At 39.5% G+C, this 14553-nt stretch overlaps 1 protein-coding gene across 1 annotated transcript in view; it reads left to right on the top strand.

Moving 5' to 3' along the window:
* The window catches only part of cnih4 (cornichon family AMPA receptor auxiliary protein 4), a 34430-nt gene extending 22774 nt beyond the window's left edge, over positions 1-11656 (top strand). The window contains exons 4-6 of the mRNA XM_050045879.1: positions 6470-6610; positions 6750-8010; positions 8046-11656. Of these exons, the coding sequence (XP_049901836.1) occupies positions 6470-6610; positions 6750-6777 (169 nt within the window). The 3' untranslated portion in view covers positions 6778-8010; positions 8046-11656. The remainder of the gene's footprint in view (positions 1-6469; positions 6611-6749; positions 8011-8045) is intronic.
* Positions 11657-14553: the final 2897 nt, after the last annotated feature.

Genomic DNA, 14553 nt, shown 5'->3' with positions numbered 1-14553 from the left:
CAGGGTGGGCTTTTTTAGTAGAGGTTTAATTACAGCTACCTTAAAAGACTGTGGTACATAGCCTGCTAATAAGGATATATTGATCATATCTAATATATGAGTGTTAACTAAAGGAAAGACCTCCTTAAGTAGCCTAGTTGGGATGGGGTCTAAGAGACACGAAGTAGTGTCATATATACATGAGCCATTTGAATTTGCATGAATACAGGTACTGTGGCACAATCACTGACTTGAAATATGACTTGGCTTCTTTTTTTGTCCAAACTGAGGACCTATTTCCTGTAATTCCATTCAGGTTGCAAAAAAGTTGCCTCAACTAGCTCTGATCAGTCAGTGCGATGAAAAAAAAATGGTTTCCAATTTTTTTGTTTTGTTTTGCGGCTGTTGAGCAATCCAGTAAATTTTCTGTAAAATTCTCAACACAGGTTCAAATCTTAAGTGGCTGCTAATAATTTCTGTGATCAAAGTATATGTAAGTGATTGTTAGGATCTTTTGAAGTGTGGTTGTATGAGGTGCTTATCCATAGTCAATATCCTATTTTTTGAGTTCGGATTTTGCTTGCACCTGAATCTGATTGTTATTATATATTTGATATTTGTCTGTGCTGTAAACTGGCTATTAATGTTTATATCTGGCATACTTCAGATTTGTTTTGTGTTTATGTGACACTAGGCGTATTTACCCTCTGGTGTGAGAGCTGCGATGATGTTAATATTTAAGTAATATCCAATTTTTTCAGTTCGGATTTTGCTTGCAGCTGAATCTGATTGTTATTATATATTTGATATTTGTCTGTACTGTAAACTGGACATTAATGGCGTACTTCAGATTTGTTTTGTGTTTATGTGACACTGGGCGTATTTACCCTCCGGTACGTGACCGGTCATACTTCACGTAAGTTAAATTGAAATGTTTGCGTAATGTTTCACAATAAAAGTCAGGGACAGGCATATTGTCCATGGGCTTTTAATTTTATCAAAAGCATAATGCAGGAACAGACATTTAACAGAGTAAATAGAAGCAGATCAGAAAACAAGGAGGTTTTATACTAAATTATGAGCAAATATACATATTGAACAGAGGGAAATAGAAATAAAGGCCTCTCTCGAATATAAGCCTGCTTCCAATTAGGCCTGTCGCGAAATTAAAAGGAGGATGGTAACTTTTCCAGCCGTGATTAATTGCCATATTCATGCGTGTTTGTTTTCCGTGTCTCTCTCCACCAAAGAGACTGGACGACAAGAGCGTTCACTGCCGTGCATCGTCTGGCAGCCAGGTGAGTTGGTTCATTAGCGTAATGAACGGAGGGAAAGCTCTTGTCACCGAGTGTCTTTGTCTCTGTGGGGGAGGCGGGGCTATTGGCTACACACACAGACACAGTGCAATCTTTGTGAGGGGGAGACTAGGCGGAGGAAGAAAAAAAACAGTTAAGCGTAAGAGAAAGACATGGAACTTGTTCCTAAACCAAATGCCATGGCCCCTGTGTGGGAGTATTTTGGATTTAAACTAAATGACAGAGGGGAGCCCAGTAATTTGGACGAGCCGGTGTGCCGGGTTTGTTCTAAACCCTATCTCAACGAAAAGAGTGAATATGACCAACTTAACTGCACACCAGAGAGTGAGAGACTAAGAGTCTATTTTTTTGTATTTATTTATTTCGATATTTTTACGTGATATTTAGGATAATTAAATTTTCTTTTTTGCATTCCTAAATATTCTTGTTAAATAAATGTTTATTTCTCTTTAAAAGGGTGCACTTGCATCAGTATGCCTTTATTATCATTATATAAGTTTAAAAAATGGTCTAAAACAGCAAAATTACAACAATAATGAAAAATGGTCGTAAAAGCATAATATTACGCAATATTATCGCTTATCGCAATAATTTCTGATGCAATTAATCGCCCAGCAAAATTTGTTGTCGTGACAGGCCTACTTCCAATAAAGGCCTGGTACCCTCTGCAGTTGAGGTAAATAAAGGCCCCGGCCACTATTAGAGAAAATACATATATTTATATTTATATGTGTGTATGTGTGAGTGTGTGTGTGTGTGTGTGTGTGTGTGTGTGTATATGTATACACACACACACACACACACACACACACGCTGAAAATGTGGCCCATCGACATTTTCTGGGTTTAAAATCTGGCCCAGTTGAATTTGTAATTGAATAGCCCTGATCTATAGTGTTTTTTGTTCAATTCAAATAATTAGGAATAATTTTGATTTAAATATTTGCTTTGATTAAAAAATTTTTTTGGCATTAGTAGTTTTGATAATGTATTATGGGCTGTTTTGAGCCAGTGTTAGGAAGCTAAACAGGTCATAATGACCTCTCTAATATCTATTTTATGTTGTTGTAGAATCAACAAACCAACAAATTTCTCTTTTAGACAGATGTATTTATTCAAGTACTGTCTCAAACACTTAATTTTAAAAGAATACATTTTAACACTTCATGATAACGTTAAAATGTACCTTCACCCAGCAGTAATTTTACTGAATAGAATAGCTGATTGTAACAAGCTCTTTTCCTGCCGATTTCAACACAGATTTGTTGGTCACAATTTAGCATTGTCAGGCAAACAGTAGGGTGCATCCGTTGGGCTTGTTTGAGTTTACAGCTCAGTGCGTTCTTTCAGATTTTAATGCAGCAGCATTCAGTTCAGATTGTCATTTACTAAAGTGATAGTTATACATAGCATTAACTGCATGCCTGATGTTCCCTTCACTTCCTATGGCATCCTGAGGAAGATCTCTGTTCGTCCCAAACACATTTTCTCTTGTCCTCAGGACAATGGGATGCTGTCTACTTTAAGCCTTTATTTTTCTTTTGAAAAGGGAAAGTGAGTTGCCAGATTTACCAGCCTAACATGGCATTTTACTTGCCCCGGGCAAGCGGGAAAGCCTTATTGTTGAGCCCTAGGTAATATTCTCTATATGGTGATATTAGGGGTGGGCAATATTTTAAATATACTAGATGTATTGCGGTGTGTTCCATGTGCAATGTATAAAATGACTATAATGCGAACATCAAGTATAAACTGTGACGTCATTTTTTTAACCCACCAATATGAGACTTGCTTCGGCGTTTCTGTTTTCTTGCTCTCTCCTATGGCTCTCTCCCTCTCACAGACACACAGAAAGAGGGAAAGACTCACAAACATGATACCTCACACACACTCCACCCATCCAGATCACTTTCTGCTGAGTGATAGCAGGCATGGTATGTTTCTCGTTTGCAGGGCTCGAGCCATGACTAACATTCGAGCCATGAGTAACATTTTGTGACCATGGAGCACCAGTGCAACTTGCAAATAGTATTAATATATGAACTGGAGAGCTGTTTGTTGGTTTCCAGCTTACAGTATATACATGATCATGTTTAATGGCACCGCGGTAACAGTGTAACTTAATGAGCAGAGGAAGCGTGTTTTTGTACCTGCAGGGCTCTAGACCACAACTGTTTAGTTACATTTTGCAACCATGGAACTGATGAAGCAGAATTCGGGGCCCAGAATTGGGCCTGGTGGGTCCCGACCTCGTCTTCAACTTTTAGACTACTTTTGCTCTTGTCCAAAATAAGTATCTTTAAAACCAAATACTCAGCAGTCAAGGAATCACTGGAGACACGTAGAATTGAATTGAGTTTAATGTGTTCGCAGGCAACAACACATACAACTCAATGAGTCAAGCTCCGGAGCAGGACTGAAGTTTTGCTTTCTGTGTGCTCACTTTTTATGCTGGGGAAGATTCTGTCGAATCTCCACCTCTTCTCTTTAATCCTTCCCACATAAGCCCGAACATAATGGAGTTATACATGAACATCAAATCCTATCAGATCGAACATAATGGTGTCTTACATGCACATCAAATCCTATCAGATCCTAGGTACTTCCCGCTTTAGTCCTTGAACATCAGATCCTGCATCCAATACAATACACTAATGAGTGTGTGTGTGTGTGTGTGTGTGTGTGTGTGTGTGTGTGTGTGTGTGTGTGTGTGTGCACATTATATGGATACATGAAACAATAAACCAAGATGTGACTGGTTATGATCAAGCAGAGTATACTGCCTGGACATGTATTTTTAAAGGTCAACTGATACTAAAGCATAAGACTAAACAGGTACATTACACTACAGAACATCATTGTGACTTGCAAATACCATTAATATATGAACTGGAGAGCTGTTAGTGTGTTTCCAGCTCACAATGAATTATCCTTACATTTAAAGGTGCCACGGCAACAGATCAACTTTGTTCTAACTGCTAACAACTGACTGTTGGGATTCACTGGACCACAGATCATTTGTCATTTGTTCAAATCTAAACTGGACATGTGAAGGCTTGTCCTCTCTGGGTCTTGTCATTTGAAATGGTGGCAGAGACTGCATACTCTTTTTCTTCAAACAAAGGCAGCCATCTCCACAGGATGCCTCACTGTCACACCTTAATGAGAGACCAGTCGCCAAACTTGATTGGACAGTACTTTCACAGTGATATGTGACTCTGTGATGTCACCAAGCAAACTTTAGTTTAAATTCTGCTCTCTTCACTCTCTGTGCTCTTTCTACTGAGCTGCTGACAGGCTCAGACGCTCTTGCCCCTGAACCATTGAAGGGGGCAGTTGCTCTACAGACTCTCTGCCCCGGCTCCTTCTCCTGAGTGGCTGACCAGCTCTTGCTCAGACTCTTGCTCTCCTGCTCCTAAACCTGCAGACCACCACCAGGAGAGCCTGCTACGCCCTTACCCTGTTCTGAGAAGTTAGTGTGCCAAACACAGTTAGTGTGCCAAACACAAGGTTTGCAACTAACTTTCCAGCAACAAGGAGAGCCAAGTTGAGTTAGTACCAGCGTCTAACTCTGCAAGGACACAGAGCGACCAGTGTCCTTGCATCTGCACCTTCCTAACAAGGACACAGCAAAGACCGCTTCTGGAACCACAGCTCTTTCCAGCCTTGATTTGCCAGCTAACAAAAGCAGCATGCTACAAAGAAAATCTTCCCTCCATCCATTCAAGAATTGGTAGTGTAACAACTGGGCATAGCATTATTGCATTTGTACAGACTAAACAAGATTGTTTAACTTTCTCAATTGTGATTTAATGCTGTTTATTGAGTTATTTATGTGATTGTTTGCTGTTAGTTGGCTTCACCAAAGCTAAGGGATGTAAATTTGCAAATGCTCTTCACGGACAGTCTTGCATGCAACTTAACATCCTCTTTACTAACCCAGACCCATTACAGCAAATAACAGATACACAAATTGGCTTTCAACATAGCTACACCCAAAGAGGCATATCAAAGTTACTGCTTCTAATCCGTTGTCTTTGTCCTGACCACCACCAGGCCAGACGGCCCTTTGTTTCACACACCCACCTTTTGTCTCTCTCTCTCTCACATAAACACACGCACACCGACACACACCCGTGCTTATATATTGTTAGTTAGGATTTGTGTGTTTTGTTGCTTTGCTTTCGTGATGAATAGATATATTTGGAATGATAACTGCCGTCTGTTTAATATTGCACAAGGTTGAATGAATAGTCATCCTGTGCTATGTAAAGAACTCCGAAATCCTTCAGCCTTTATTATCAATATGTTAATTTTGGTTATAGTTATAAATTTAACTATTAATCAAAGTTCCAAATTGATTGTGAATTTATGGGACTGATATCATTGACTGGCTATAATTTTTCCCTTTTGGGGAATGATGCCCCGCGAGGTGATTTAATGTAAATTAGGTCACATTATTTAACATAATTAATAATGATGAATAATTATTAATTATTTCCCATAGCCATTTTGATACTTTAATCTGTAGGAGGTCAAGCCTGCGTTAAGGCTTAGATCCCAACACATGGTGCCCCTTGATGAGGCATAGATCCCACACTGTTGACCGGAAGCTTCAAGCTCACAGCAAAAACATCAACACTTCCAGCTGAGACAAGCCAGGACCTTCAAAATAGAAGCTCCTTTGATTGATTTAATTAAAAGTATACTGTCTTTAACTTTATCATAACAGTATTTTATTTAACTTTATTATAACAGTATTCTATTTAACTTTATTGTAACTGTGGTTCATTTAATAATTTGGTATTTTAGTAGTCCACAGTACTTTAGAGGAGATTTTGAAATAGCACAATATACATTGTGTATTGCAATATGACCTAAAAATGTCACAATGTTATTTTTAAGTCATATTGCCCAGCCCTAGGTAATACAATAATTTTCAGGTCTTTAATTTACTGTATTAGCCAACAGACATTCTTATCTTATCTACAAATGGAATAATCAAGAAATATACAATATCTATATATGTCATATTTTGACACTGCATTATAACATTACATCGACTGTGAAGGTTTTATCCACATGACACTCTCTAGTCTTCCATGGGAAGAATACAGAGTTCATGTCTTACTGTCCAGTGGCTTGACTCTCTTCTTGTCCCTGTTGTCCCTGCAGGTATGTGAAGGTCCCGATGGGAAACATGGGCGTGTTTGACCCCACTGAGATCCACAACAGAGGTCAGCTCAAGTCCCACATGAAGGAGGCCATGATTAAACTGGGTTACCACCTGCTCTGCTTTTTCATTTATTTGTATAGGTGAGAGCAACAGCACCTACAGACACACTGACCTTTAGTGACATGTTCAAGGCTGTCAACAATTTGCTGAAGGCTGAATGAAGTGTCTGTCCATGATCAGTTCTATATTAATACTTATATTTCCGTCCTGTGTTTCTAGCATGATCCTGGCCCTGATCAACGACTGAAGCACCCAGCAAGCTGCCGCATCCATACTCCTGGCTTTGCTGTTTCCCCCCTCACATTCTGCTCCTGTACTATATGCATAAAGTCTATCACTGTGGTCTTACTCAGGTCCGCACTCTTATGTGTGTCGTCAGAATCTGAGTTTTGACTTTTATACAATATTAAGGTTAATATTTAACCATTTCACACTTCAGTACCATCATGACAAAATCTCCTACAGCAAGTGCTGTGTTTCATTCTGAAGGGGATAAATAATGAGTTTTCTTAAAACCTCTATCTGCAACAGTGAGTGATTATAAGATCGGCATAGTGGCTTTAAAAAATACCAGACATTGTCACAGTAACATGAATGAGTAGGCTTCATAGAGCAGAGCGAAACAGAACTAGCCAGTGAAGATGATATATATTACCAACTACACTGTCTATCTGGATGGAATTCTTTTCCACCAATGCCAAATTAGGAAAATAGTGCCAATAGTGTTTTAACTCTTGCAATGCATGTCTTGTTGTGTCACTTTAGCCTTATATTGTGCAGCTAAATATTATTGCTTTGCCATTTCTCAAAATCCCCAAGGCCTTTGGTTTCAGGCCCTCTGGAAGATTTGTCAGCCTCTGTACAACTACAGAGGCTCAGAAATCTTTGTAGCAGTAAGTAGTTAGTTATAGCAGCAGCGTACACAGTGGAGCCCTAAAACTGAGGACACAGGCAGGAAAGCACTGGAGACACTGGAGTGAATCAACAGTGACCACTTAACAACCTGATGTCCTCCGCTGTAGCTCCAGTTTTCTGTTGTTAGCTGACTGGAGTGGAACCTGCTGTGTTCATCTGCTGCTGTAGCTGGTTCCATGCACTGTGAAATGCTCCTCTGCATAGCAGTGTTGTAATACATGGTTATTTGAGTTATTGTCACCTTCTGTCAGCTTGAACCAGTCTGAAGAGTCTCCTCTGAGCACTCTCATTAATAAGTATTAAGCCTACAGAACTGCCACTCACTGTTAACACCATTCTCTGACCTCTACACACTGTTGTGGTGAAAATTGAGATCAGAAAACTAATCACAACTGAACCTCTTGACCATATCCGCGTGCCTTTATGCATTGACTTCCTGGCACATGATTTGTTGATGAGATGTTTGCATTAAAGATATACGATGCAGGATTTTCCATAAAACAATATGTAGACTCCATTGTTTCCAACAGAATTACAACCTATGTGTAGCGGTAGCTGACGACAGGTAACAGTTTGTGGAGNAGCGGTAGCTGACGACAGGTAACAGGGGGGGGGGGGGGGGCAATCGATCAGTCGATCCGATCAGATCGATGCATGAGAGGAGCAGCTGTTTGTGAGTGAAAGCTAAATTTAGACCCAGAGCAATGAACAGTTCAGTTGACTTTGAATTAGCTTAACGTTCTGCTGCTCCGTCTGTGACCAGACTATGCTCTGAGTAAGCAAAGGATATATATATTCCAACAGCACTCCTAATGAACAGTTCAGCTCCAAAAATAAAAAAATCAATATGTGGGAGCAGATGCTTTAATCGTGGCGGGCAGACACTAATAAATGAAAGTGTTGGAAACCGTGGACTCATGAAGAAATCCTCTCAATCATCACTTCTGACCCACTAGAAGTGTTTGGAGGTGTATTTATCTGCAGAGACGTTTGCCACCTTATTTTCTTTTTCCGGGATGTTTATTGGTCTGTACCCCCACAACACTCAGGTGAGGTCAGGGCTTTATAAAAATGTAGTGACCAGGTGCCAGGCTGAAAGCAGCAGGTATCCAAGAGACACAGAGACAAAAAAACAACAACACAAATATAGTGAGGCAAACCACAAACGAGGGCATCTGGGATTGACTTTTAGTATCACTTTTGCTGGTGAGTGTGTTTACAAAAAGTAACACCTGCGTGCCTAATAAAGTGGCCACTGAGTGTACATTCTGATTATTTTGTGTTGTGGCAGAGTACTAAGCTCAGCTGCTGGCCTTTTACTAAAGATGACATTAAGCAGCTGTGCATCACTTCCTGCTCAGAACTTCAGAATTCAGTTTTGTGTAACTTAGCTCTGAGATCACATGCAGCTCCATATTTGGCTCCTTCCAGCAGTGTATGTACCTGCTGGATGGACAGTTTGAGACATGGTGGGGTGTTGTTTTAGGTGTGTGATTGAGCTTTTTATTGGCAGAAGCAGACTCGCACCATTTCTTGATCTGCAGTCTGCTGTCACCTGTAGTTTTGTTAAGTGTCTGGCACCATTACTCCAAAGTTCCAGATTCCTGACTGCTCAGCTGACTCAGAATGTTGAACTGGGGGACAGTTAGAGCATTCTGATTGGCCGTTTAATCATCAGGTTTCCCTTTTTTCCCCCACTTGTGCCATTTCTTGTTTCTATCCTCAGTAAAGTAATACTTTAGTGCCATTTGGTGAAAGTGATGTGTACAAGATGTTCCCTCTCATACAGACACAGTGCAGACAGATAGGTGGCAGATCAAGTAAAATCCAACATCAACAACAAAGTGATTTACAGTAAAAATGATTAAAAAAACCTAAAAGTGAAAACAAGATAAAATAAATGAAACTTATACAGCTGCAAGAAGCTATTCCAGCCAACACAGACTGTTAGAAGTCAAAAGCTTTTGATGTGGAATGTTCAAATCCAATGTGGTGAAGACTTTAAAAAAGCAGTGAAATATCCCTTTTTTTTTGTTGTTTTTTTTTTGCTTTTTTGCAAATAGAATAAAGGTTTCAGAGGTCAGTAATATAAAAATGCAACAGTAAAATGATACTGCATGATGTCCACTGAGAGATTGTACTGTAGTATGAAATAGCAATAAGACTATGAATTAGTTTAACATGGCTTATTTTGTGCCAGGCTAGTGCACATGTTGGGAACTAGTGGTGCACCCTATGGGTGCACCCACCCTTAACACCCACCCTATGGGTGCACCCCATTAAGCGATTTAAAAATAATTTTACAACATGTGGTTCATCATTATTATTTAACATATCCTGCAAATTTTGTAATAATTGTACAAACTATTTCTGATTGACAGTCTGATTTGTGTTATGCCATGCCAGTTTTTTCCACTTGTAGTGCCCCCTAGTGGTCGATTGGAATGAGACTCATGGTATGTTTCAGGTACTTATTTTAAAGATTGATCCAATGGTTGTTGGGTTTGGTTAATTAATGAGCTGAGCCATGCCCCTCCTTAAGTTCATTGGTCAGATATATCAACAAGCTTTTGATAAGCTTGTTCCAGTAATGATCCACAGAACCTTTTTTAGCATTCAGACCTGGTTTGGAGGACATGTCAAACGTGTTTTTCAAAAAAATTAAAAATGGCAAAAGTCATTGGACTTATGGCATTGGGGGTGTGACCTTTCCAAAAGAAAGACTATTTTTTTTGGCTTTGCCTTTATTGGAAAGGACAAGTTAAACATGAATGGAGGAGAGAAAGGGGATCGAGCTGGGATCAAGCCTGTGGGCGTTGCGGCAACAACATTACCTTTTATACATGGAACACCCACCCTACCTACTGAGCCACTGGGCGCCCCCAAAATTTAATTTTTGGGCCTTATTTACAGCACTCCCATCAGGCTAATTAGGGTCATATTTGTTGGGCAGCATTTCCACACAACCTCCAATCACTGGTGAAAATTTTGATGTCTTTACAATGTACCATCACATGGGACTTTGTGAAAACATTTCTGAAGAAGAGTAAGTATAACAATAAACCACCACAAAACAATAATTACAACAAATAGCATCATTTAAGACAAAGCCAGAGGATAAAAGTGAGTTTTAAGAAGAACTTTCAAAGAGGACACCTCATTAGTAAGTGTAAAGTGTATTAGACAGTGCTGTCCACCTTGTACCTCCAAACACGCTGCTCCAGACTCTCCCAAAGGTGTTCAGTTCTGCTGACTGTGAAAGACATAGCCATTGATTCCCATCATTTTCATCCTTTAATTGTCTTTGTCACCTATCTATCTGTGCACATTTACAGCCACCTGCTGTTGGATGTAGTCTCTGTGCTGATATTATGTGTTCTGGCTTACTTGCTCTCCCATGCTGTCGTTGCTCCTTCATTTTTCTGAGCTCCCCTAATTAACATCATATTTGGTCAAAGTATCAAAAGTTTTCAAAATGAGAAGTTGAAATCAGAGGTTTGTGATGGTATTGAAGTGTAATGAAAACTCTGTTATTGTGCACCACTGATCATCAGATGGTGGATCACTGAGCCTGTTCTGAGACACTTTATGCATACAGTACCTGCCAAACTTCCAGTATCACACTCCATCCCTGATCACCAACCACAACTCAGCCCACACACACACACACACACGCACCGACTTAAATACAGTCATATCTGCGTGAATATGTGCGTGTATTCATCAAACACATCACTAAATGTGACAGTGAGGTGCAGTCTGTGGGGCGGGGGGGGGGGGGGGTGTCACCATTTTTCACCATAAAAAAAGTTGATGAAACACGCCTCCGTCTAAAAAGAGATTATTTATCTGAGTAATTGCTGTATTATTACTGTATGAGTGGCAGTTTCAATTTGAACAAATGGATTTGACCTATCATGCACTGATGATGTGTTTACTGAACAACCTTTGCATTGAGCATACACTGTATGTTAAAGTCTAACATTCCCTGTTTGAAAAAAGCCTGGATCAGCAGGTGTCTCAGCTTTTCCCTGGGGCGACAGATGTGTGCATGCATTCCTCTTTATTTGGTAAAGTGCATAGACAGCAATCATAACTGTTCAGTACATTCATACCTGTCTGTACAAGTTCATGTCTCATTCACAGTAAACTGTCTAATGCAGTGTCTTTTTTGGGGGAAATGTGGTGTTTCATAAATAAAAATTTAAGACAAGTTGTCTGTCTGAATCCTTTCAGTTTATTCTTCCCATGTGGCATTCAGATTCAATCCATTTTTTGTCAACTATTTAATCATTTTAGACATTTTGTCACTATTTGTCCTCAGCAGTCTCCTAATCTAATTAGTTAGTTTCTGGAAGTTCTTTCACTTTTAACTGTGAAGAAAATGCTTAAGAGCCTCCGGCTGTACTAGTGGATTATAGAGGTGAAATACTAAGAACCTCCTTATGTTAGCTTGTTAAAATCTAAAAAGTAAAACACTAAAACAAACCCTAACACATTTTCATTAATTGAAGTTAATTTTATAAGAACTTAGTATTTTATTACACTCTGGTGAGAAAAGCTAGGTCTATGGAGCCCTAAGAGGCAAGGTGAAAACATTTTTTTTCTGCAGGCAATGTTGTCCAAAACAGTTTATCTCCTATGTACAACATATTGTGTCATAGGTAGGAGATATTATCTCTACGTAGGAGATACACCCTAAGGCTTAGTTTTGCTGTTTTGAGTGAGAAAGCTGTGCAGAATGAAGCTTAGTGCACGACACAGAAGGCACTGACAGTTTAGCCAAATGCAGAATAAACAAAAGGTTTTACCTTCTCAGGTGAGGAACTGCTTCTTTCCACAGTAAAACAAAATGGAACTGTGCTGTGGGAGCAGCAGGATTCTGTTTGATGTGCACTGGAACATAGGTGATGCTGATGCATTACCTATATTCCAGTGCGCACAAACACATTTGCAGCTACCCAAATCCTCATGTGGGCAGGAGAAACAGCTTTTTGCTGCTTGTATCTTGTATGAACTCTTTTGGCTCTTTTTCAAAAAAATCTGATATCATGACAGCACTAATCTCATACTATAAGACAGTATCTTATATGTATGAGATAATATTTTCTACATACATAAACTTTATTGGCCAACACTGCCTGCAATCAATAAATAAAAATTACATTTTTAAAAAATGTTCTTAGATACCAATTAAATTGATTTAAATGTGGATGACCTAACACATTTGCAATTCTTTAGTTCTTTGGTTTGAAGTTGAAATGGAGCTGCTGTAATAGCAACAGGTGTTGTAGTTTAAAGCTACCAAAACCCAGCTTTTTCACCAAAACTTTTCAAGGTAGACCCCAAATATGAAGTCAATTTTGGTTGTAATTTGATAATAACATAGGTAATATTTGCATGGAAAGGGCTGTTTTGTTCAACATGCTTCTGTTCTAACATGCCTCACTTTGACAACAGTTACAACTTATCCTTAAATGGTTAATTCTAGTGTGCTTGGCTTAGGTCACATATTAGAACAGTGCAAATTCAGTGGGTGAAACAAACAAATAAACAAAAAACTGCAATTACTATCCTGTGATTGTATGCCTTCATGCACCAGTCAAATTTCTCTAAAGTCTGCATCCCTGTCTGTGACAACATGGATGCTTCACACACACATCTTCACTCCAGCAGCACATAAGATCTATACAGTCAGCACAGTTTTAAGATTAGAGTCACCAGTTCAGTATCTGACCAAATGTCTCCCCTTCTGCTCCTGACATATGTGATGGCCGCACTTGCAGCAAAGAGCATGGATACCAAGAGGCGAAGCTCCGTTGAATTTTTGCAAACAGCCACTAGGGGCGCTACCGCCATTTTGGACTGTTGAGCTTGGACGGTTGCGCCCAGACACATGCAAGATGTCATGGAGAGAGGAGCAAAAAAGTAAAAGAAAACAGTGTAGTGCAATTAACTGCAACAACTATCAGTGGAACACCCCGCACCTGGCCTTCCACCGTTTCCCGAAGGATCCCGATAGGTAAGAACTCCTGAGGTGTAAGTTTTAAAGTGTTTTAATATCCATTAAAGTCTGTATCCCAGCTGGCACTCACACTTTGGTTTCTTTTACATTTGTAGTTCATTTTTTCCTCATTTAGGTTATCTTAATTACATCTCACATTACAAACAAATAAATGACAACACATTGGATTTTGTTTCATACATCATACTCATTTTATTTTACAGTTTTGACAGTACATTAGTTTCTATTTGTAGCGCGCACATTTGGTTAACTTTTGTACAGTAGTGATGTTACGCTCGGGCCAGCTTGCTCAACACAGTGTCGATCTCTTGAAGCGCAAGTGTTCCGAGGCAGTGTTTCGATCCCTGCTTCGGCACGCCCACAATCACGTGACTACCGGGAGCGAGGCCTCGTTACAGGCAGTCCCAATGGTCTTCAACTTAGATGCAGTTCTGACACACAGCCAGCAGATGTCACTCTTCTGACTGTATGAAATGCTTCGAAGCAGTGTGTCATTCTTGAAGCAGGTGTGTCAAAGTGGTTCACTGCTTCATGAAGCTTCGATTTCACCATCACTATTGTACAGTCACTAGTTTCTTTAAGTTGTTCTAATTTTCATTTCTTGAGTTACCAGTGTGGAGGTGCTGCTCCTGAAGGACATCTGGCCACGCCCATGAAAAGGATGTGCTCCAGGAACTGAAACTGTTAAATACAGGAAGTGGCCAATTGGGCCGTACCAATTCCTGCCACCTCATAGAGAGGAACTGTTTATTTTCCGTTTAGTTATATTATTTGTTTCTCTTTGTTAAATATTTAGTTTTGGTATTTTTGGTTTGGTTAATTAGTTGAGTTAACCTTTTTTGGGGAATTATTCTGTTTTATTTATTGCTTAGTTGGTAGTGCTTGTCTGTCTGTCATCCCTCTTGTGTCTTAATGGTCTGATCAGCCAGTATACAGTGGTGTGAAAAAGTGTTTGCCCCCTTCCTGATTTCTTACTTTTTTGCATGTTTTCCACATTTAAATGTTTCAGATCATCAAACAAATTTAAACATTAGTCAAAGATAACACAAGTAAACACAAAATGCAGTTTTTAAATGAAGGGTT

The sequence above is a fragment of the Epinephelus moara genome, chromosome 6 (genome assembly GCF_006386435.1).
Source record: "Epinephelus moara isolate mb chromosome 6, YSFRI_EMoa_1.0, whole genome shotgun sequence".
Classification (NCBI taxonomy): Eukaryota; Metazoa; Chordata; class Actinopteri; order Perciformes; family Serranidae; genus Epinephelus; species Epinephelus moara.
The sequence above is the reverse complement of the archived record's forward strand: the minus strand, read 5'-3'. Positions and strand labels throughout refer to the sequence as shown.